Source organism: Mirounga angustirostris, unplaced genomic scaffold (genome assembly GCF_029215605.1).
Source record: "Mirounga angustirostris isolate CCGP_5_RB_7025 unplaced genomic scaffold, mMirAng1.0.hap1 SCAF_2, whole genome shotgun sequence".
Lineage (NCBI taxonomy): Eukaryota > Metazoa > Chordata > Mammalia > Carnivora > Phocidae > Mirounga > Mirounga angustirostris.
In genome coordinates, this window is record NW_026991710.1 from 61,317,539 (window position 1) to 61,341,076 (window position 23,538).

At 44.5% G+C, this 23,538-nt stretch overlaps 1 protein-coding gene and 1 long non-coding RNA gene across 5 annotated transcripts in view; one reads left to right on the plus strand and one right to left on the minus strand.

The window, feature by feature from the left end:
- SHROOM3 (shroom family member 3) overlaps positions 1–23,030 on the plus strand; it is a 42,635-nt gene extending 19,605 nt beyond the window's left edge. Inside the window, exons 5-8 of one of the 2 annotated variants that reach the window (XM_045880950.2) lie at positions 877–1,365; positions 4,214–4,364; positions 14,148–14,420; positions 19,932–23,030. In XM_045880950.2, coding sequence (XP_045736906.2) covers positions 877–1,365; positions 4,214–4,364; positions 14,148–14,420; positions 19,932–20,300 — 1,282 coding nt within the window. In that variant the 3' untranslated portion in view covers positions 20,301–23,030. Of the gene's footprint in view, positions 1–873; positions 1,366–4,213; positions 4,365–14,147; positions 14,421–19,931 lie in introns of both variants that reach the window. The other variant, XM_064584656.1, reaches the window with a different exon arrangement.
- The window catches only part of LOC135363607 (uncharacterized), a 95,342-nt gene that overhangs the window by 43,394 nt on the left and 28,410 nt on the right, over positions 1–23,538 (minus strand). The gene's annotated exons all lie outside the window — the stretch shown is intronic.

Consider the following 23,538-nt stretch of genomic DNA (forward strand, 5'->3'; position numbering starts at 1 on the left):
ATTCAAAGGGTCCAAATAAATAACATGCCTCTTCCCTGCTTGAGTTCTGAATCAGTTAAGAAGACAAAGGAGGAAGACATAGAAGACAAAAATATCATTTTTATTACCGATAGAGCTGATACTAGAAAATAGGGCTTCTCTGTGAGTGTACGTGGGCCTTGTGATGCTGAGGCCTAGCAGGTTTACCTGCCTAGCCTCAGGCCATGCTAGACACACACTGGGGGTGTGTGTGTGTGTGTGCAGGGAGACGTGTGTGTGTGTGTGTGTGTGTGTGTAGGGAGAGACAGACATATAGATTAGCCTAGAGGCAGCCTCACTCAAAAGAAAAAGAGGCTGGACTATGGACAGGCTATGGTCAGCTTTCTTATCAAAGTCACGCCATGTCCATCAGAAAGGATAAAGAATAGAGCGGTCAGTTAATGTGTAGGGAAAACCTTGTGAAAGCCAAAAGAATGGGTAGAAGCCCTTCCCAACAAATAGTCCCTGGGACAAGTGATCTCTGAACCCCAGAAGAACACAATGCCTCTGTGGTAACCCCCTCTAAACACCACAGGAATGATGTACCAGCCCTGCCCTCTGTTCCCCTGGACCTTTCAGAAAGCTCTGGAATCTCACTGCCACATTCACCAAAGCTGAATTCCTACTAGATCCATTCCCCTTAAAAAGTCACACAGCTTCCCTGTACCAACTGCTGGGCTGAGGAGAACGCCCTTTAGGACCCTGCAGTTTGGGGGGAATGATAACCTCAGAGGACTACCTTGTCCCCACCATTCCTCATGTGAGAAACCACAGCCCTGATGTGGAAAACTTCCCCCTAGTCTTCCTACCTTTCTGCTGACTCCTCTCTTACCCTCTCTTTTTTAATATCCCTAGCAGCTCCAGCAAATTTGCCAAGGTGACAGTTGCCAAGGAAAGGCCCATTCCCGGTACAGTCCATTTAGTTGGTAGTCAGATACCGGCTTCCAGATCCCAAACTTCAATCAAGGTTTCAGAGGCCAACGAGACCAACCCACCTTCCAGCATGGGTGCTCTGCCCCAACTTGATGGGGCTCTTGGCAAGCAGCCAAGCCCCGGGCAGCCACCTCCCATCCATGACCCAGTCTGTGGGACTCAGGGTTTAGAAAAGAATGTCAGTTCTGGCCCTCAAAAGACCTCAGAAGACATTAGAACAGAGGCTCTGGCCAAGGAAATTGTCCACCAGGACAAATCTCTGGCAGACATTTTGGATCCAGACTCCAGAATGAAGACAACTATGGACCTGATGGAAGGTTTATTTCCCCGAGATGTTAACTTGCTGAAGGAGAACAGCATAAAGAGAAAGGCCATGCAGAGAACTGTCAACTGTGCAGAATATGAAGGCAAGAGGTAAGTCCCTGGCAATGCCCACAAAGAGACTTACATTTAAACTCCTTCCATGGGGGTGGTGGTAAGTCTAGGACAACTTACCTGATGTTTTCCTGCCTCCAGAGATTCTGACCCAAAAGTGACACTCCATCTCAGTCTTAGGAGAATGGCTCTGAGGAGTAGGACGTGGGACTGACCGCCCTTGAGTTACCAGGCACTTGCCCAACAACAAAAATGCTCCTGGTACATCATTCCTGTGGTGTTTAGAGGGGGTTACCACAGAGGCATTGTGTTCTTCTGGGTTTCAGAAAAAGAGGCTGGACTATGGACAGGCTGTGGTCAGCTTTCTTATCAAAGTCACGCCATGTCCATCAGAAAGGATAAAGAATAGAGCGGTCAGTTAATAATATAATAATATTATTATTTTATTAATAGTGGTGACAACTGCCATTAATACCGTTAATATTGTTCACATTCTTTGTGTTAATCATTGTATTAATTTTTTATATATACATTATTTCATTCAGTCTTCACAAGAACCTCCTGACATAGCTACCAATTGCATCTCCCTTTTACAAGTGAGCAAACTGAAGCACAGAGAAATTAAGACCATGCCCGACCAAAGTCCTAGAACATGTGAGAGTGGTGGCATCTGAATTTGAACTCGGCACTATGACCGTGCCCGCTCTCTTAATGATTTTACAGTGCCCCCAACTCAGTAAGCAAGCAACTGCCCATTCTCTGTCAGAGTCACCTTGATAGAGAGCCCCCCAGGGGTCCGTGCGGAGAGAGGCAGGGGGAGTGAGCCCATCAGAGGCCTCCGCAAGGCAGAGGTGAGCACAGACTGTAAGAAGGATGAAGCCTAGACAAATGGGTTTATTTACTACACTGACATCCATCCACGTTCCAAGAGTTAGGATGGATGTTCGCTTCAGCCTGAACAGCAAGAAGACCAGAATGTCTGTCTAGACGCTCTTACGGTTTTGTTCAGCTGCCTGCGCGTGTGTTTACTGTGGTGTGATGCGTCCCAGACCCCAGGCACCGGGGTGAGCCGTCTGTATTTGCCGTTCTTCTGCTTTCTCCTGGGTTATTGCAGTATTTTCTTGCACGTTTGATTTCCTTAAAGGATGACTATGGGAAAGGTTTAGGGTGGTTTTTGTTTTCTTTTTAATTTTCAGTGAAAGCTATGTGGATTGATGGACTGGAACTCCACAGTTAGTGGCTTCTAGACTAAATAAAAACAGCATTTCATCTAAATTCGGTCTTGCCTTTTAGAAATTTCCAACTAATCCTAACTAAATTACTAACAGGAATACTATGTTTTGATTTGCGGGAGGGGGAGAAAGGAAAGAGTTATGGAGTCCTTATGAGCTCTTTGAATGTTTGTTGGACACTCTCCTAATATGAGGCCTTAACCATCCCCTTATCCATCCCCTTCTTCAGACTTGGCAGAGACTAACTGAGGTGAAGTGATTTATCCAGGGTCATGTGTTTAGCAAACATTTACTGAGTTCCTACAATGTGCAGGGCAGTCCACTGGGTTCCATGAGGGACCCAAAGATGTGTCTCTGTGGGTGTGCCAGTCACTTAAGTATGGGTGTTTGTAGTAGATCAAAGTTAGGAGCTTCCATTCATTCTGTTCTCTGACCACTTGCTTTAGAAAGTCCAAAGGAACTTACAAATACATCCTTAGCAAAGCATTTCCTAGCATTTCCTTGCGTTCTCTCAGTCAATTTAGAAGTGAAATGGTCATGTAACTTTTGCTGCAGAGACCTTCTGGAGAAATTTCAAAAGGGTGGCATGCGCCATCTTCTGGTGGAAAGGAGCATTGCCCTGTTGTGCGTGAGACTCGGCAAAGAGCCTTTGTGAGGGGTAGTTAATTAAATGCCTGAGAAGCCAATTTGTAATGCAATGAATATATCTGGGGGAAAAGCGTATCAAAAGACCTTTTCCAGTTTCTTCAATTAACTGAATTAAATGTTGCTTAGAACATTTATCATTAAACTATATTGCTTAGAAGAATAGTCCTAGCAAGGAGGAAACTAGTAAAAATGACTTTTTTTTTTTTTTGTGGTTCTTTATTCCTCAGTAAAACGATAGCCTAGATGTTAAATAAAGTCACCAGATTGAAATACCTCTCCCAGAGAACCTAACCCACTTCCACAGCGTCATTTCTTCACTGGTAGCATCTGACCTATACTCTGAGAGACAGCTTGGTTATAGTAAAACAGAGAGCACTAGATACTGGGTTTCTCAATTCCTGGTTTGTTCTCCAAACTCTCAAAACCCCTGCTGTGTAACTAAGGAGTCAACTTCACATCTTGTCCTCACTGACCAGCACAGGCTCTAGGTCTCTTAGGCTCATCTGGTGCATCATGCTTACATGAGACGGAAAAGTGGTAAGTGTCCAGGCAGCAATTAGAGCAGGCGTCAGGAAGATTATGGTGGCCCTGGAAGACTAGGTAACAACTTGCAATCTGAGATGTGTGCAGCACCTTGGAAATACCTTCACAGTCATGGAGTCACAGCTCCCCCGTGGTCTGTGAAATAGGGAGTCAACACCATCCTTATATTTATCACAGAAGGAGAAACCTGCAGGGAGGTTAAATGACTCGCCCAGAGTCAACTGGCAGATGCATAAGCCTGACTCCCAGGCTTCTTCCATGGTACTGCCTTTGGCGTTTTCCAGCCTAGGTCTGCCTGAATCAAGAGCCCTATGCAGAGTAGTTGCTCCTTAGTAAATATTTATTCATCCTGATCTCTGGGAAGGGACTGAATAGAACTTTTTACACGTTTCTGAATGGACAGGCAGGTGGTGACATGAAGCTCCTGGAATGTGCTATGAACTTTTTTGTTCTTTATGGTGCAGGAGTGAAGACAGGGAAGCAGTGGGCATGTTGGTCACCTGCCCTGCCTACTACAGTGTGTCTGCTCCCAAGGCCGAACTTCTGAACAAGATCAAAGATATGCCAGAAGAGGCCAACGAGGGAGAGGAGCCGGTGGATGTCAATGAAAAGAAGGTAAAGGAAGAACTGGGGCCTGTGTTCTCCCCAAAAAGAGAGTCAAGGTCCTAGCAAGGCTACTGGCCCCTTAGGGCAGGAGAGTGAGAAGGGCCTATCACATCACCAGTCCTGCCCGTACCGTCACTGGACCCTCAGCTTCTTGGCACTCAGTGATTTCTCACAGCTTTCCTGTCATTTTCAGTTTTACAGATGACAAAAGTCAAGGTTACTGCCTAAAAGTCACATAGCTGAGACTAAAACCCAGGTTCCCTACCTCTTAATCCAACACAGAGACACCCCAACACTCTTCTCAGAGCTGACCAGCCAAAGCCCATGGTCGGGGTCATTTTCCTTTCATGTTTCATGGTCAGAAGGACCATGGAAACCAGAAAACGTAGAAACTTTAAGGGAAAAGAGCGATTGTCAAAAGACACTTGTGAGAAGAGGTAACGTTAATCTTTAGGTTCCCCAGCGCTCTCTGCAATACCCCAGGAAAGAGCCTGGAAGCACTGTTGGAATTCAGCTGTTAGCAGCTGATACCGCCACAGAAATTTTAAATGTAAAGCATTTTACAAATGCCTGTGATGCCGCCTGTCTTCCCGCATACCCTGGAGATCTGAGCCCCACGGTGCCTGCAGGGGAGAAAGTGCTTGCCATTCCACTTTCCCTACAGCCCCAGAGGGGCCGCCTGCCTGCCCCCCTGCTTTCAGCTCTCCATACGAGTCAGGGTCAGGCCTGCATGCTGAAAAAGGACTCTTTGTTAAAGCTTGTCTCTTGCTGAGCTTGGAATGTAAGTGGTTCTCAGTGGTACCAATTTCAGGAGCAGCTTTCTTATGTGATTCTATTTCATTTACTCTCTGTGTCCTAAGTTCTCTGGTTTCGGTGTGGGTTGAGACCACAGGATATAGACCCTGGGAGCAGGGAGTCATGGGGCAGGAGGATTTAGGGATTTTGGAAGCCCCTCCATCAGGGGGATTCCTCCCTTCCCACTGCTCTAGGTCCTCTGGCTCCGCGGGCCCCCGAGCATATGGCTGACACACTGACGGGCCACTCTAGTGACACACTCTCCCAGCCCAAGGTTTTCCTGTGTGAACACCTACCTCGTGGCACCTTCTGGCACGTCCTTTACTTCAGTGCCGCCAAATGCCCCCATTTAATGGGTCCTCTGGTCAGGAAAAAAAACCCACCTGCTCTGGTCTCTCCATATTTATCCCAAAGAGGGAGCTCTATAAACACCATTACAGGTACCAGGTTGTCATGACCCCTTTCACTGAATATTTGACAGGTTTTTGTTTTGTTTTTTTTTTTTTACATGTAGACATACCCTATTTTACAGTAGCAGTGGGACAAATTACTCATTGCTTTAAAAAAAAAAAAAAGCGTTTCCATCACTTTATTATCAGCCTCTCACTCTGATGATTATGTGGCAAAAGTATTTTTAGACCAAGAATATAAAGGCAGAGGATGAAAACTCACAGGAAGTAGCAGCAGGTACCATGTACCGAGCACTGCTTGTTACGCGGGGGCCGTGTTTTTCATAGTGCCGTATTATCTTTATTTCCACAAAACTGCTCTCACACCTGTATTGCCACATTTTACACTGAAGTCATCAGAATGAGTCAGGGTGAGAGGAGGAGACAAGGCATGCAAGACAAAGGACTGGCCTAGAAAAAGACCTGGAAAAACACAGGGAGCGTATGTACACTGAAGAAAGCTTTTGCCAGAAGTTTGATATTTTGTGATGTAAAACAAAAAGGCCCCTGCCTCAGTCAGAAATTACCAAATTTAGAGGATCACAAAGGAAGGTGACGAATCCCAGACGATGAGGCTGGGAGGCTCCACAGGGACCAGAAGGTCATGGAGGTCACATGGGGCTCTGTGTAAAAGGCTGAAGCGTTTGGATCTTACCGTTGGGCAGTAGAAGACCCTGGGAGATTTTTTTAATGAACTACAAGCTTATTCATGTGTGACAGAATTTTCACTGGTGTCACTTGCATTTACATATCTGATTTGGAAACAGAAAATATGTGAGTTTTAAACAATGTTGTGGAAGGCATCTATTAGTATTCTCAGCAGAGAGTTGAAAATGCAGTTCCCTTCCTGATATACAACAAACTTTCCTAAGGGTGATTTTAAAAACTGATGCTGGGTCAAGATTGTTCCAAGGCAGAGTACAGCTGTCTGCTAACTTTCACAAAGTAATAGTTTATTACCTAATATTTAAAGTTGTTAATAACCTGAGATATACTTCTAGGCATGAAATTCACCAAGAGTCTGTGGAAACTAGAGTCCCAATTTATTAATAAATATTTTTAAAAATTGAAATTAGCCTTTGAGATCAATTCTACTTTAACATTTTTATGTATACATCATAGATGATGGATTATAACGTTCCAAGTAAATGTAAGCATTAAGGTATGAAACCCTTTCATCGTCTGAACTTCTGTCTGAACTAAAGACAGTCTAATAACTAGAATTTTAAATTATTTGCCTAACCCTGCCATATCTAATAGGCAAAAATTTGCTTCAACAGATCCCATGATTCTTTATTCTGAAGGCCAAAAGGCTTTGGCTTAGAGACTTAATGGAATATTTCCAAAGGCAAAAAGAATCTGTTGTTTCTCAGAATTGGCTTTCCCCAAGAGATCATTAGCGACCCAGATGGGCTCTCAGCTGCCCATTTCTGTTGCTCTTCTTCATTCCTCAAGTTCCAGATTTCTCTGGTCTTTCTGTCTTTCAGCCTGAAAGATTTGCTTCAGCATTTCTTTTAAAATAGGGTCTGCTGGTGAGAGTTTCTCTTAGCCTAATTCTTCATCTAAGAATGTCTTTATTCTGCTGCCATTCCTGAAGGATATTCTCACTGGATATGGGATTCTAGGTTGACTGTTCTTTCTCTTTTAGCACTTTAAAATTGTTGTTCCACTTTCTTGCTCCCATGGTTTCTGATGAGAAATGCACAGTCATTTAAGTATTGTTTCTCCTATATGCCATGTGTTGTTTTTCTCTGGCTGCTTTCAAAATTTTTTTTCTCTTTCATTTTCAGCAGTTTCATTATGATCGTGTGGGCCTGATTTTCTTTGGTTTCCCCTATTTGGCACTTACTAACTTCTTGATTCTGTAAATTTATGTCTTTCACCAAATTCAGGAAGTTCTCAGCCATTATGTCTTCAAATATTTTTTATGCACTAATCTCTTTTCTCCTTTTGGGACTTGAGTACTACAAATATTAGACCTTTTGATATTGCCCCACAAGTCCCTGAAGCTCTGTTCAGATTGGATCATTTCTATAGGTCTGTCTTCATTCTGCCAGTGATTTTCTTAATTTCAAATATAGTTTTTAGTTAGAAAATTTCCATTCAGTTAGGTTTTTTGTTTTAGATTTTATTTATTTGAGAGAGAGCGAGAATGAGGGGGTGGAGGGCCAGAGGGACAGGGAGAGAGAGAATCAAAGCAGATTCTGTGCTGAGCAGAGAGCCTGACACGGGGCTCAATCTCATGACCCTGAGATCATGACCTGAGCTGAAATCAAGAGTCGGATGTTTGACCGACTGAGCCACCCAGGTAGTCCCCATTCAGTTAGTTTTTTGTAGTGTCTGTTTCTTTGCCAACAACTTATGTCTTCATTCCAAGGGTGTTTCTTTTACCATGGAGAAAAGTTATAAAAGCTATTTTAAGGGCCTTGGTAATCCCAGCATTGGGGTTCTCTCAGGGTTAGCACCAGTTAATGGTCTTCCCCTGGGAACTGCTCACGGTTTTACTATTTGTGGTTTTTGTTTTTTATATTGGGTAATTTTGTATTGTATTCTGCACATTTGGGGAATTATGTTGTGAGACCCTGAGTTCTGTTAAAATCCTCTAAAGAATGTGGATTTTTTTTGTTTTTGTTTTAGCAGGCGGACTATTTAGCTTCAGAGTACAAGTTCCGTCCCACCTTTAGGTACAGATTCCAATGTCATTTCTGTTTTCAGAGCCTTTGCTGTATTGTACAGGTCTGTCCCCAAATATGCACCATTCAGAGGTTAGTCTGGGACTTGGGTAGTTGCTTCTATCATAGTTCAGTTCTCAAAGCCTTTGCTGTGCTGCTTTGGTTCTGTCCTACACACGTGCAGCTTGAGGCTGTGCCTAGGCTTTATGTCAGTTCTTATACAGACTTTGGGGATCTTCTTTCCAGATCTCGCCTATTCAGTATTTTCCCCCACATTCTCTGGCTCCCAGCGGCCTCTCTGCCTGGGCCTCTGGCTGGAAAGACAAGTTCTCCTGATTATAGCAGCCCGTGCCGTTCTGCATGACCGGGACCACCCTCAATAAAAGAGAAAAAAGAAATAGTAGGCATTCCCCTGACACTCTTCAGGCCAGTGCCTCTGACCAGAAAGAAGGGTTTTTCTCCTGCGGTTTTCAGCTCGGGGATGGGAGCTACTCTTGGAAACCAGGGCCAGGGGAAGAAAAAAGGGACGGTTCAAACAGGATTTTCCCCCCATTCTTGACCTCACAGAGGCCCCTTTTCTGGTCTGCTTGTTTTAAAGGCAGGGCTTTTCTCAGAGTTGTGTTGCCACACCCTGCGTGCAATTCTGCACCGGTCAGAGCGAGAGCATCAAAGGGGGAGGCAGGAAATGAACCCCCGCTCTGGGTCATACTTCACATTTGGCTCCCTGCCCCAACACACTGCCGTCCTTAACTTGACAGAGCCCCCCTTCAGAGTCCAGGGATGTTAGTTGGGCCAAATGGGGAGGGAGGCTGCAGTGGGTGTATGCCATCTTGGCCAAGGTCACGAGTTGTTCGCTCTTCCCCCTCCCCAGGACGTACCAGGAGGGAGACAGCTGTGGCACATTTGCATTTTAGAACAGTCTCTGGCCACTGTGGAGGTAGACCGGAGGCCGAGGTGGTCGTTGGGAGGCCGTTACAGGAAAGTGAGGACACCTGTGTAAGGGCAATATGAGCCGTGAGAAACAGATGGGTTTTTAAAAAGGGGGTGGGGGGAGCCAAGTGGACAGAACCTGGGGACAGATTAGACGTGGAGCATGGTAGAGAGAAGAGGGTCAAGGCTGCCTCTCGAGTTCCTGGCCTACATGGCTGTCCTAACTGAAACAGGGAGGTCCTTTAGGGAAGGAGGATGACGGGCTTAGTTGAATTTAAAGAAATTCAATATTGTTTCTTGTGTGTCAGAGATTCCTGATACCCAGAACCAAGAGACCATGCTGAGTAATAGATCAGCTTTCTGATCACAAGCCCTCCTGAGAGGAAATGAATGATAAAGAACCACTCTTGACAGAGAATGTGCCAGAGAACATTTGAAATGGCAGTTGAGTCCCCAGGATCTTTCTGTTTTGCTCAGGTCAGCCAGCAGGGGGTAGAGGTTTGATCCCATTTCTGTCACTGGGACAAAAATCACCCCTGACTTTTCTCTCTTGGATGAAATTCGGCTGAGAAAACAACCATGTGCTACTGCCTAGATCCTCTTCCATTTAAAACCAAAGAAACAACAGCAAAGCCTATGGCTGAAATACCTTTATCCTTCTCATTTTTACTAGCAGGAGCCTGAACTCCACTCTGCCCCCAAACGCCAGCCATGGGGCTAGGAGTCCCGAATTACTCTTACTTGAGATGAAGACGGTCCGCCGGCAGAGGCCAGCTGTGTTAGTAGGGCTGTGATTGGCCATGCTGTCAGCCTAAGTCCTTGAGCAGAAGGCAAAGTGGTGTCGCCATGCAGGGGAGAAGCTTAGTATTCCCCTGCAGAGGTCGCCCTCCAACGAGGGTGTGTGTTGTTCAGCCTGTTGACAGATCAATGATAGCACGAAAAGTAGTAATAACGCAAACATGTGTACAGTACTTTTCTATTTCCCGGAATGCTTGCACAAGCTTTATTGTATTTGAGCCTCATAACGTTCCTATAAACTATTTTAAGGTAGTGATCAAAAAGCCTGACCTGAGCCTCATAACATTCCTATAAACTATTTTAAGGTAGTGATCAAAAAAGCCAGGTCGTCTGGCTCTGGCAAGTTAACTAACCTCTGTCCACCTTACTTTCCTCATTAGTAAAACCAGGATAATAATAGTACCTAGCTCATCGGGTTGTTGTGAGTAGTAATCGAATAGAACACTTAAATAGTGCCTGGCACAGAGAAAAAGCTTAATATTTAAACATTATTAGCTTTAGGCATGTATTATTATCCCCTTGCTCTGAGTGAGAAAGCGGAGGCCCAAAAGGTCAGGTAGCTTGCCCAATGGTGAGTTTTCTGTCAGAGCCTCCGCTCCTGACTCCTGGAGCAGTGAAGAGGTGGGAAGGGGCCCAGCAGGGTTTCTGCAAACAGATGGTGAGGTGGGAGGGGAGGGTCTGTTAAACTATATTTAGAGAAAGAACCTTTATAAATAGCATCTCACACTGGGTGACCATGCTAACAGTTTACACCCATTGAGAAGTTAAGGGAATAAATGTCAGTGATCTTGCAAATTAAGTAACTCCCGAGAGACTAGTATGTTACTAAAACAAACCCCTCCAAAAAGACCTCTATTGTCTCTGCCACAGCAAATTCTGTAGATAGGAGTTGGTAGGGTTTTGTTTTTTGGTTTTTTTTTTTGAAGAGGTCTGCCTGGCAGAGAAATGGTTGTTTGGTACAGCTAACTTTCCCTTGTTGCCTTCAGTTACTCACATCCCTTTTAACTGCGTTTTTTGAAGCCAAATTTCCATAATTTAAAGGCTTAGAAAAATTTTTTAAAAAATCAAATGCCACCCAAATATGCACCACTTGGGCCAGGCGTGACTGATGTGACTGCTCAGTAACTTACGTATCCCAACCTGGCCATATGTGCTCATACATGACATTACAGCCCAGCAAAGAGCTTTCAGAAATCAGAACGCCACAGAGTGGGTACTGGTTCATCCCACAGGATCCTCCCCGCATCATTCCCAGACACTTTGATCTCATTCCATTCCTTCTTACACCATGAAGCCCCCGTGTACACATTAGCTCCTGTACAGAGAGGCTTGCGGCTCTGCCCAGCATCGGTGTCTTTGAGAACTAAAACAGGGTGTGGTGCCGAGGACAGACGGAGGATTAGACTGCTGAGCCTGGTCCCCGGCTGCAGTTCAGCTGTGTCACATTCTTGGCCTGGGGCTCGCCCACCGGGCCATGCTTGCTCGGTAGCTCCCCTTTCGGCGCTGCTGGCCTGCATCGGAGCCCGAGAGCGCTGGTGAGCTGAGTCCAGCAGAAACCTAGCCCAACACGTGAGGGCAGACTTCTCCTAACCGGTCACTGCTCATTCACAGATTCAAAATCAGCACGCTTGTCCCTTAAAATATCAGCTTCTAAGGCCACGATGAGGATTTTTTTTAACGATACCAATTCAATTATTAACAAAAGTGCTTTGAGTTCCAAAACCAATGACACAGTATTAGTTTCCAAAGAAGCCACAGTTCTAGGAATGAAAAAAACACGAGGCCATTACCCTCTTTCCTTTCTTCTATTTAGTTTCTTTAAAAGACTTTTCTAGAAACTGCTCAAGACATGAGGTTGAAATGGATCCCACAACATTTGAATACTCAGAGGCCTTTTCGTGAGGCTAGAGTGTAGCAGTGTTGCTGAGTAGTCACCTGCTTCTTTGGATTTGGTGCAACTGGTTTTCTCTGGGAAGGTGCCATCCGGAGACACTGAGAGTGGTGAGCCCAGGAAACGCAGCCTGTAAGTCCTGGGCTGACTTCATGCAGAGGTCAGCCTCTGTCTATCTGAAAAGCAGCAGTAAAGACGTTTGACTTCTCTTAACCCTGTCCAACAGGAATGTGGGAAGATGTAATAGCAGGCAGTGTTTATTTTTCCTACTGCTTTCTATCCGAGTCTCCTTGCTCTTCTTTTCATAGAACGGATCATCAGACCCTGCTGGGTGTTTTGCTGAAGCTCCTTATTAGCTGGTTGTGTAGCAGGCAAATATGAGAGCTGCCAGCCAGAATTGGTGGGGGTTTTTTTGGAAAATGAAACAATATCCTCTCCCGCCTGCATTTTTCTGGGTTCAGACTCCTCTGTTGGGGAGTAATATAGACTGTACAGCTTTTTGCACTACTAAAATTATCCTTGATTGACTTTGTCTTAACTAAACAGCTTGAGGAAAGCCAAAGATGATAAGCCATGATGGGACAGTGCAGCAGATGGGAATATTTTAGTCACCCGTTAGCCTTTGGGATTAGGCAAGTCGAGAAGACAAGCTGTCACCATGAAAGCCAGAATTTGGTCATTTCAAGGACATTATGAACCTTACTTAGACTGGAAGACTGAAGTACCTCTGATGGCCTAGCTTCAAGATGCGCACATCATGAAGAAATAAATATTTCCCCATATCATTGTGATTATTGAATTTTCTGGTGATGAAGAAATTGTACAGAAAGTCCTCAGGACCCTTCAGTTCTGTGAGCCAAAATTTTTTCTATTTTTCCGCTTTCTTTTCCTTCCTCTAAAAATGAAGATTTGGTTTAACATCAAAAAATTGTGATCATTTTTTACCAAGTTTCCAATGGAAGTCATGTGGTTTGGTTTTATATATATGCATAAAAATTTTTCTTTGAGCTGGAACAATTTTAGTGGTTAAAGAAATAGGTTTTGGGTGCCTGGGTGGCTCAGTTGGTTAAGCGACTGCCTTCGGCTCAGGTCATGATCCTGGAGTCCCTGGATCGAGTCCCGCATCGGGCTCCCTGCTCGGCAGGGAGTCTGCTTCTCCCTCTGACCCTCCCCCCTCTCATGTGCTCTCTCATTCTCTCTGTCAAATAAATAAATAAAATAAAATCTTTAAAAAAAAAAAAAGAAATAGGTTTTAACCAAAAAAAGATTATGTCCTTTCTCCATCTGGCTACCTTAGGCTAAGAGAAAAAACGAAAGACTAATTTAAAAATCACCAAGTTTAATTTCTCTTATAGCAAAGTAGTAGACATTTAATATAAATGTAGTCAAACTTGAAACCACTAAGACCCGTACTTCATTCCTTCAATTAAATATATTGGATATTTGTGTTAACTGTTTATATGTATAGAAATTGGCAATAAAGATGGCAAATTATGTAGCTCAGGCAACTGGAGCCCGTGGAGTGCAGTGGAAAGATCATGGGGCTGACTTCTGATAAAGGTCTCAGTGAATATTCACAAGGGTAAATCGTACAAGGTAGTTGCTAAAATCAGGCTGACTTGAGTTCAGGGCAGCCCCACTTAATGGTACGTGCATCTTGGCCCATCACCTCACCTAAGTCTGTTTCTTCACCTTGTGTATGTGGATAAAATAGTATCTACTGCATGACTGTTGGGATGACTAAATGAGATAATCCACCTAGAGTTCTGGCACATAGTAACTGCTCTAGTTAGTGGTAACTAGCATTAAGATTCAACTCCGCTCTCTGAGCTTGGGCAAGTCCCTTAATTCCTTCAACTCTTGGCTTCTCTATTTGTAAAACAAGAAATATTTACCCTACTTGCCTATATTACTGTAGTGAGGATCAAAAGAGAGCATGTCTTGAAAAGCCTTTCAAAAGTGAGTTAATAAGCCAATTGGGAAGGCAGAGGTGTATGTAGTATGACAACTGGGAAACATTACGAGGGGACATCTAGTCAAGCGTTGGCCTGTGAGGACTGCATAGACTCTGAGAAAGGCAGTTGTAGACAGTCAGGGAAAGGAAAGAATATTGTGGCCTAATGTTGGGGGGCAGTCCAGAGTAGGGGACCTTCAGCTGAGCCCTGAAAAGACAGGATGTGGCTGGGAGAAGTCAATCCTCCTTCCACTGACAACTCCACTGGCTAACCTTCGCTGTGTGTCTCCTCTGCGATTACAGGCCGAGCTCATTGGAAGCCTCACCCACAAGCTTGAGACCCTCCAGGAAGCGAAAGGGAGTCTGCTGATGGACATCAAGCTCAACAATGCCTTGGGGGAAGAGGTGGAGGCTTTGATCAGCGAGCTCTGCAAGCCCAATGAGTTTGACAAGTACAGGATGTTCATCGGGGACTTGGACAAGGTGGTAAACCTGCTGCTCTCCCTCTCAGGGCGCCTGGCCCGTGTGGAGAACGTCCTGAGCGGCCTCAGCGAGGATGCCAGTAACGAAGAAAGGGTAGGTGGCCTAGCGATTTAGTTCAGCAATTTTTCCCTCTGAAGCCACGTACACAGAGGGGTGCAATTAAACACAATCCCTTCTCTGGAGAAGATTACGATCTCTTTGGGGCAGAGAGTCCAATGTATAGGTTACCAGGAAACACAGAAGAAGGCATCTTGCAGGCGAAGAGGTAATGCTGACACTTCAGGCTCAGGGAATACTTAGGGAAGTAAAAACACAGGTGCGAGAATGTCTTTCCTTCCTTTCTGTCCCAGGAAAAAGAAGAGACAACAGCACGGTGGGGGTTGACATTAGAAAAAGAGAGAGGGACGGGGCGCCTGGGTGGCTCAGATGGTTAAGCGTCTGCCTTCGGCTCAGGTCATTATCCCAGGGTCCTGGGATCGAGCCCCGCATCGGGCTCCCTGTTCCGCAGGAAGCCTGCTTCTCCCTCCTCCACTCCCCCTGCTTGTGTTCCCTCTCTCGCTGTGTCTCTGTCATATGAAAAAAAACAAAAAAAAACCCCAAAAAACTACAAAACAAAACAAAAAAGAAAGAGAGGGACAAAGAAACTGTTGGGACTGAGGAGAGGGCGCAGGAACAGGGGCTCAAGCTCCAGGGACTCTCCCAGGTCAGTGCGTGGCTGCAGGCCCTCCGTGAGGATGCACCCTCGTGTCCCCACTGCGCCCTCTGCTGGAAGGAAGAGGACAGGTAGCAACAGTGGTGCCCACACTGGATAACATTCAAGTCCTTCGTCTTTGCCTGGCACGGTGGGCTTACACACTTTATCTGCGGGCTCACTGAATCCTCACAACAGGCCAGTACGTGATGGAGCCAGGATAGAAGGGGTCCTGCTGCAGACCCCACGTTTTATTCACTAGGTTGAACTTAATTCTGTAGTTACGGAGCATTCTTCACCTGCTCATCTTTACCGCAAACACTGGCTGTCTGATGTATGCCACCAGGCTCATGGGATACAGCCGTGAGCAAAGCAGCCAGATCCCTGCCCGCAGGGAGCTTATCGAGAGAAGTCAGACAATCAACGCATCTGTAACTATTGTACTTTCATATTATGCTAGAAGGTGATAAGCACCCCAGCCATCAAGAGGCTTCTTTGCTTTCTGGCTCCTTCTCCTATCTACAGCTCTCTTTCAGTGCCATGAGGGATTTCCCAATTATTTCTCCTATACATTACATCAAAGGGGAAGATTCTTTTTTCCAAATAGAAAAAGTCTAGATCGTATTAAGAAACTGACAGCATACAAGAACTTTCTGCAGCGGCAACCCCCTTCCTGCATGTACGCTCCTCATGAGGCTGTGCTGAGCCTTAGCTTCCTCATCTGGAAATGTAGTGCCTGCCTGTCAAATACCCAGTGCTGTGCATGCTAGTGATGAACACCGACTAAAACGCAGGCCCCGCGCTCAAGGAACTCAGTGCAGAATGAGGAAAACCAGCATGGAAGCAGCGAGTGCATCCAATATGCCGCAACACGGCGACAAATTCAGCCCATGAGACACTTCTCAGGTGTTGGTGGGAGCCCAGGAAAGACTTGGCATACGTGACACTTGAACAGGGTATAGGAGAATTTCTTAATTCTACACAGACTAAGGGGAGGGCTTCACCATTTAGAGGGAATGTCATGGACAAAGTCAAGAAAGACCATGGCATGTTCTAGAACCATACACATATGATTGGTGTGTCTAAAACAGAGTGATTGCTTGGTTTTAAAAATCTCAAGTTACAGGAAATAATAGAAAAGTGTATAGTCAGGGAACTCACAGGAAGTAGAGAGTTCAATCAACCGGGGTAAGCAGAGAAAGTTCAGTGAAGGTGTGGGGAGGAGTAAGGAGGACCAAGAAGAGATAATGAAGCTCCCTATTCTCCCAGGGTTAGCATCACTTGGAGGAGGGAGTCCTTATTAGAACTCTGTGTCTGTCCTACAGCACTGAGGCCTTGGTGAGCTAATGTAGCTCCCACTACCTGGCAAGGAAGGAGCCAGAGATAGGGGCCCCAGGTTCTTCCTCCCTCCCTCCCTCCCGTCTCCTGCCCATGACTCCCGTTGGCCAAGCCCAGAGGGAAGGGAGCCCAGCTGGTGCAGCTTGCACCGTTCAGCTTCCTTAGACACAGAGCAGGGCTGAGAAGTGGATCTGGAGGGCCCAGCAGTATCCAGCACAGAAAACAGTCACAAAGACCTTGTGGGTTATACCTTATAGATAGGACTTCAGCCAGTAGGCCAGGAAGAGCCATAAACTAATTTTATAACCTAATCTGCCCGGGGAGGAGTGTGACTTATGCTAAGAGTCTAGCCAGAAGGAGTTAGGCTGTTCGTTTAGGCTGTTGTCATAGGGATAGAGACTAGGGAGTGAGAGAATGAGTTTGAATTAGTAAGGCGTGCTAGATGAGGGGAAGAGGAAAGCAGAAACTAAATTTTCGTTTCCTGTTTGGCCACTGGGATGGATGCCACAGGTATGTGAGAGAAGGAACACTGGTACAGTTAGTTAGGGGAAGAGGAGCTGTTCCAGAACTAAATTCAGCTCAACATTTAAACGTAACACACACACTCTTGAATACAAATATGTGCATGCTCCCATGCAAAATACATCCATAGTTTTTATAATGATTAATCTTAAACTGAAAGTATAAGTAGAAATGAGGGAAGGAAGAATAAGTGGCTCAACAAATGCCAATTGTAGGATAAAGGTCATGGGGGGTTGGGGGGATGGGAGAGTGTGTATCAGGCTTCAACTGAATCTCTAATTTTTGTTTTTAATCTGAAGAAAATATGATAAATGCTCCTGTTAAGAATTGGCACAGTTAAGGATGGGTACACAGGTCTTCTACTATTCTCTATACATTTCTAATGTGTAAAATATTTCATAATTTTTTTAAAGGTGAGGAAGAGGTTTTCACCTTTTAACTTCTCTACAGTATTTTGAAAGGTGTCTTCATTCAGATTAAGTCCCTAAGGGTTTTTTGGGGTTTAGTTTTATTCAAATTCCAGTTAGTTAACATACAGTGTTCTATTAGTTTCAGGTGTACAATATAGTGATTCAGCACTTCCATACATCACCCGGTGCTCATCACAAGTGCACTCCTTAATCCCATCACCTATTTGACCCATCCCCACCTACCTCCCCTCTGGTGACCATCAGTTTGTTCTCTGCAGTTAAGAGTCTGTTTCTTGGTTTGCCTCTTTTTTTCTCCCTTTGCTTGTTTTTTGTTTCTTAAATTCCACATATGAGTGAAATCACATGGTATTTGTCTTTCTCTGACTTATTTCACTTAGCATAATACTCTCTAGCTCCATCCATGTCATTGCAAATGGCAAGATTTAATTCTTTTTTATGGCTAATATTCCATGGTGTGTGTGTGTGTGTATAGATGAACGACGGATAAAGAAGATGCGGTGTGTGTATACTGATGGACACTTGGGCTGCTTCCGTAATTTGGCTATTGTAGATAATGCTGCTATAAACGTTGGGGAGCATCTATCCCTAAGGGGTTTTTGTTCTTGAGAGAGAGAAAGTGCATGCAAGGGGGTAAGGGGAGACTTCAGCTGGTGGCAGGCAGAGGGAGAGGGAGAGAAAGAGAATCTTAAGCGGGTTCCACACACCAGCGTGGAGCCATACACACAGGGCTCAATCTCACAACTCTCAGGTCATGACATGAGCCTGAGCTGAAACCAAGCATTGGACACTTAATGGACTGAGCCACCCAGGCACCCCTAAGGGTTTTCTTTTTCCTTTTTTTTAAGATTTTATTCTTAAGCAATCTCTACACCCAACATGGGGCTCTAACAACTCTGAAATCAAGAGTTGCATGCTGCACTGATTGAGCCAGCCAGGTGCCCCATCTGGTGTGTTTTTCTGATTAGGGGAAGGAAGCCATGAAAATGGAGATATTTGTAAGATAAACCTATAGCTTTGTAGCTTTTCCCCTGGGCATTATTATGTAAGATCTGACAGGCTAGTTCAAGGGAAGTTAAGGTAAAAACACATGGTCTGTGAACTTTTCATAAGCCTACATATGAAATAAGATTAAAGATATACCTCTTGATTTTCATTTTAATGTTTCTCAATCACTTTGGCCTTAAAAGTCTAAATGATTAAATATAAAATGAAAAAAAATTTTAATGACATTCATTGTAAGTCAACATGTTGCATAAAAAGCCATGTTAAAGATTATTATAAAGTAAATTAGCCCTAAAGATAACATGCTACCTTACCATTGGGTTTGTATAAGAAATGCTCAGAATATGGGGCGCCTGGGTGGCTCAGTCGGTTAAGCGTCTGCTTTCGGCTCAGGTCATGATCCTGGGGTCCTGGGATTGAGCCCCATGTCCGGCTCCCTGCTCAGCGGAGAGCCTGCTTCTCCCTCTCCCTGCCACTCTGCCTACTTGTGCTCTCTCTCTATCCCTCTGTCAAATAAATAAATAAAATCTTTGGGAAAAAAAAAAAAGAAATGCTCAGAATATGAAATTGCCATTATTGTTAAATAGAATTTCTCTCATGTTAGATTCAGAGGCCTGAAAACTAGAAACATTTCTTTAGACATGGGAAATACGACATTCCCATTGTTATTTGTGGATCAGGGCAGAGGTTCTCAAACTTCAACTGCAGAAGAATCACCTGGAAAGCTTCAACCACAGCTTCTGGGCCCTAAGCTTTATATTCAGTAGGTGGAACAGGCCCTAAAAATTTGCATTTCTATGGTCCCAGGGTCCTGGGATCGAGCCTGCTTCTCTCTCTCCCTCTGCTTCTCTCTCTCCCTCTGCTTCTTCCCCAGCTTGTGCATGCTCTCTCTCACTCTTTCTCAAATAAATAAAATAAAATAAAATAAAATAAAATAAAATAATTTGCATTTCTAACAAATTCCCAGGAGATGTTGCTGCCGGTGGTCCACACTTTGAGAAACGCTATAAATGTAAATACTTGTAAATGCTCAAGGTAACTTAAAGATTGGTCTTTTTTTACCCCCTTCAGTTTTTTATCATGGTAAACTACACATAACCTAAAATTTGCCTTCTTAGCCATTTTAAAGTGTTCAGTTCAGTAGTGTTAAGTATATTCACATTGTTGTGCAACTGAGCTCTAAGAACTTTTTCTTCTTGCAGAACTAAAACTTTATATCCATTAAACAGCTCCATTCACCCCTTCCCTGCAGCTGTCAACCACCATTCTACTTTGTATCTCCATGCTTTTGACTACTCGTATAGGTACATGTAACCCCTAAGTACTTCATGTAAGTAGAGTCACTGATTGTCCTTTTAAATCTAGAAGCCTCAAGTCAAGCTTTTACCCCAGCCAATTTATGTCATCTCTCTTAAAGCTGCCATGTGACTTACAAGTTAGAGATCTATATACATGCAACAGAAGGGTAATAAACTGATTTTCAAAAAGAGTCTGTCTCCTTACTCTAGAGTGACAACTGAAATAGAAACTTGGACTTTTCACAGCCTGGAAAAGGTGTCTCTGCAGACAGTTCCTTCCTCTGCCTTGCCCTCTGCTGATCTGTTTGTTTCGCCTTGGCAGAGCTCTCTCAATGAGAAGAGGAAGGTCCTGGCTGGGCAGCACGAGGACGCCCGAGAGCTCAAGGAGAACCTGGATCGAAGGGAACGTGTGGTGTTGGACATCCTGGCCAACTACCTCTCAGAGGAGCAACTCCAGGATTACCAGCATTTTGTGAAAATGAAGTCAACACTCCTCATTGAGCAGCGAAAGCTGGACGACAAGATCAAGCTAGGCCAGGAACAAGTCAAATGTCTGCTGGAGAGTCTCCCCTCAGATTTCATTCCCAAGGCAGGGGCCCTGGCTCTGCCCCCAGACCTGGAGAGTGAGATGGCTCCTGCTGGGGGGTGTACTGTAAGTGGTGTTTTCCCGACATTAACCTCTCCACTTTAACCTCTTCTAAAAGACCCAACCAAAAGATCACCCTTTCTCTCAACACTATTTAATCTGAAAACTGTTTCAGTGCAAACCACCATTTAAACTCTATGGGTCATTGGGGTTTTTCTGGATAAAAGGAAAAAATTCTATCCAGGAAAAAGCCTGCTTTTTTGTTTTTTGTTTTTTTTCCTTCTCGCCCTACGTGATTGATCTGAGAGCTTGAATGCTGCTGGGAACTTAGCCCTTTCTATTCTCACTTTCTAGTAGAAGGAAAATTAATGAAACTGTGAGAACTGTTTGGAGGGCGTTTGATTGGTTAGTTTTTAGCAGGCTGAGGCAACATAGATGAGTGTGTGTCACCCTCAGGAATGTATCCACAGCGGCCTTCCTTGCTTGTGGGCAGTGTGTCCTGACGACAGATATAAGAACTCACTAATGAAGGGTCTGCAACATAAAGCCTTAAAAAGAAACATACACAGAAGAAAACTGTAAAACCTTGAACATTGTTGTTATTTATATTTTTTAAAATGAAAAAATCATTATGTTTGTGTGCTAACCACTTATTTGATTCTGTTTTGTGGTGGACGTAGACAATTGCGTTTGAGCTTTGTATTTTGTGCAAACCTTAATGAAATGAAGAATTCCAAAGATAGTCACATTGAGCGTGGAGACTTTTGGTTTTTTCTTCAACCCTTGGCTTGTTGCTCTTATTTGTACAAATATGAGCAGACCTTCTACACTTGTGTTAAAATTGGGGAATCCCAGTTTCCCCGGCTGCCAGTTGTCACCACTTTACTTCTGTAGTGTTCCTCTTGGAACACTACACCTTGCCCAGGAAGAAGGATTTGTGCAACATGGCTATCACATCATTTCCTAGTGCTTCTTGGCATTCCCACCCTGGTGGGGAGATAGAGCTCAATTTTACTAACAAGGACAACAGCTCTCCAATCTGTATACAAGGACAGTCAGAAACCAATTCAAAACTGAATTCATGCTGTCCTTCTGCATGGGATTTGGGCTAAATGTAACCTGTTTTAAGAGATATACTGTGAGGCTGTTTTAATGATTTTTTTTTTAAGATTTTATTTATTTGAGAGAGAAAGCATGAGAAGGGGAGCAGAATCCCTGGTGAGTGGGGAGACTGATGCAGGACTCGATCCTGGGACTCCAGGATTATGACCTGAGCCGAAGGCAGTCACTTAACCGACTGAGCCACCCTAGGCGCCCCCCACCTTTTTTTTTTCTTTAAAGATTTTATGTTTTAATGATGCTTTTAAAAGTTTTCCTAAATTGTTAAGCCTATCAACCACCATTAAAAACAGCCTTCTTAATATCTGAAGACTGATTTTGCACTATCAATCTGAAGTTTGCACAGTGCATCTGAAGACTAGGATTTTGCTTCACAATAATGACTTTCTGGAGGGTACTCTTGAGCCCAAGTTGTAAGTCTATTCAAACAGACTGGGAGGTGGAAGGAGGCTAGGGCCAGTGGCCAGGATAGCAACAACCTCATACTTTACAGCAGGTGGGCTTTGGTTTAGTTTGTTGTTTTCATGTGCTCAACCCATGGCTAGTGGCCACCTCTGCTAATTTGGACTGCAAGTACTATAGAGAACTGAAGAGTAAAACTTGTATGAGAGACCAAATGCCCTTTCCTCCCCTAGTACATTTTAATTACTTGATGAACTGTATCTTCTGGTTAAGAACTTCAAAACTATAGTTTTGTTCCCCGATACAGATGTCTTTTGATGAGCTTAGAACCAAAGGCCACCCAGACGTTTCTTGTGCGCAATCAACCAAAGCTGTTGCTTCCCTTTTTGGAGGTTAGACGCTGACTCCCATTGGTACAGTGAGACAGCGCCTCTGTCTCCCAGGAATGTTGTCAGAAGCTGCTCTCTCACATCCAAAGGTCCCATTTCCCAGGGACTCGGTGGAACCTGTGGCGGCGTTCAGCAGCCACACCACATGGTCATTTTGAGGTAGAGAAAAACAGAGCATCTGACATTTCCTCAGGCTTAGGCCAACACGGGAGCCCCAGATCACCTCCAGTTGGTAAATAACTGTGTCTTGCTGACACTGAGTGACTCTTTCCATCAGATCAGGTGGGAGCCAGCCAATAAATGTCTTCAGCTGCTCCCAGTGAAATTCCTCAGGGGGATTCTGGGGCCGCCCACATTCCCAACACTCTCCAAAATGATTCTGCTGAAGGATTTGACTGGGCACACTTTGTAAGTCTTTTTCAATCACTTTTCTAATTTATACATGTCAAGCATAGGGCATGCCTAGGACATCATCCCTTCCTTTGCTACACTGAGATGTTCTGTCGTTAAGTGAAATGAGGGAGGTATCAGGTGCAACTATGAAAACTAATTCTTAGGGGATGTGATACTTCCTATAGCAGGACTTGACCTTTGCTTGACGAAAAGAAAACCACTAACTTAATTTTCATTATTAATTTTTAAATGCCTTTAGCTCAACAGTAAGTCTGTTCTCTATCCCTTTCCTATTTTTGCATTCTCTTTCCACTATCATCTTGAGGCGCCTGGGTGGCGCAGTCGGTTAAGTGTCTGCCTTCGGCTCAGGTCATGATCCGGGGTCTTGGGATCGAGTCCCACATTGGGCTCCCTGCTCAGTGGGGAGTCTGCTTCTCCCTCTCTCTCTCTGCCACTAACCCCTGCTTGTGCTCTCTCTCTCGCTTAAATAAAATCTTCAAGAACAAAAAGCAGTCATCTACAGAAGCCATCCTTTTTCCTCCCAACAATACCTTAGGCCAAGATCATAAGCAAATGAACCCTGAGCATGTTGTTGGTCAAGACTTCAAGGATGTATGTTCACAGTCAATAACTGTCCCTGTGGATGCAATCATTCCTGAAATACCAGGTCCCATCAGAAGTGGTGGGTGTGGGATGGCCTTGCAATAGTCCAAATGCTGATACTCAAGGAACCTGTGAAGTTCTAAGAAGGGACAAGGTCCTGCAACAAAATTGGGAGTCCTCCAACTTCTGGGCAGAAGTTCTGGGCATGTTGCTACACGCTGGTTGACTCAGGGCTTTCTCCTGCTGTTTTGTTTCTTGTGGTGGCTGCTTAACCCCAAAGAATGCCTGAAGGTTCCATAGTGAAAGTGTCTGAGGTTTTCCAAGAGACACTGGTGAAACCAAACATTTTTTCCTCTGCTCCAGGGGAACATTTTAGGTTTTGTTTTGCACAATTGGTTTCCAAAACTGAAGATTAGCAAGCATGGATCAACCCCTAA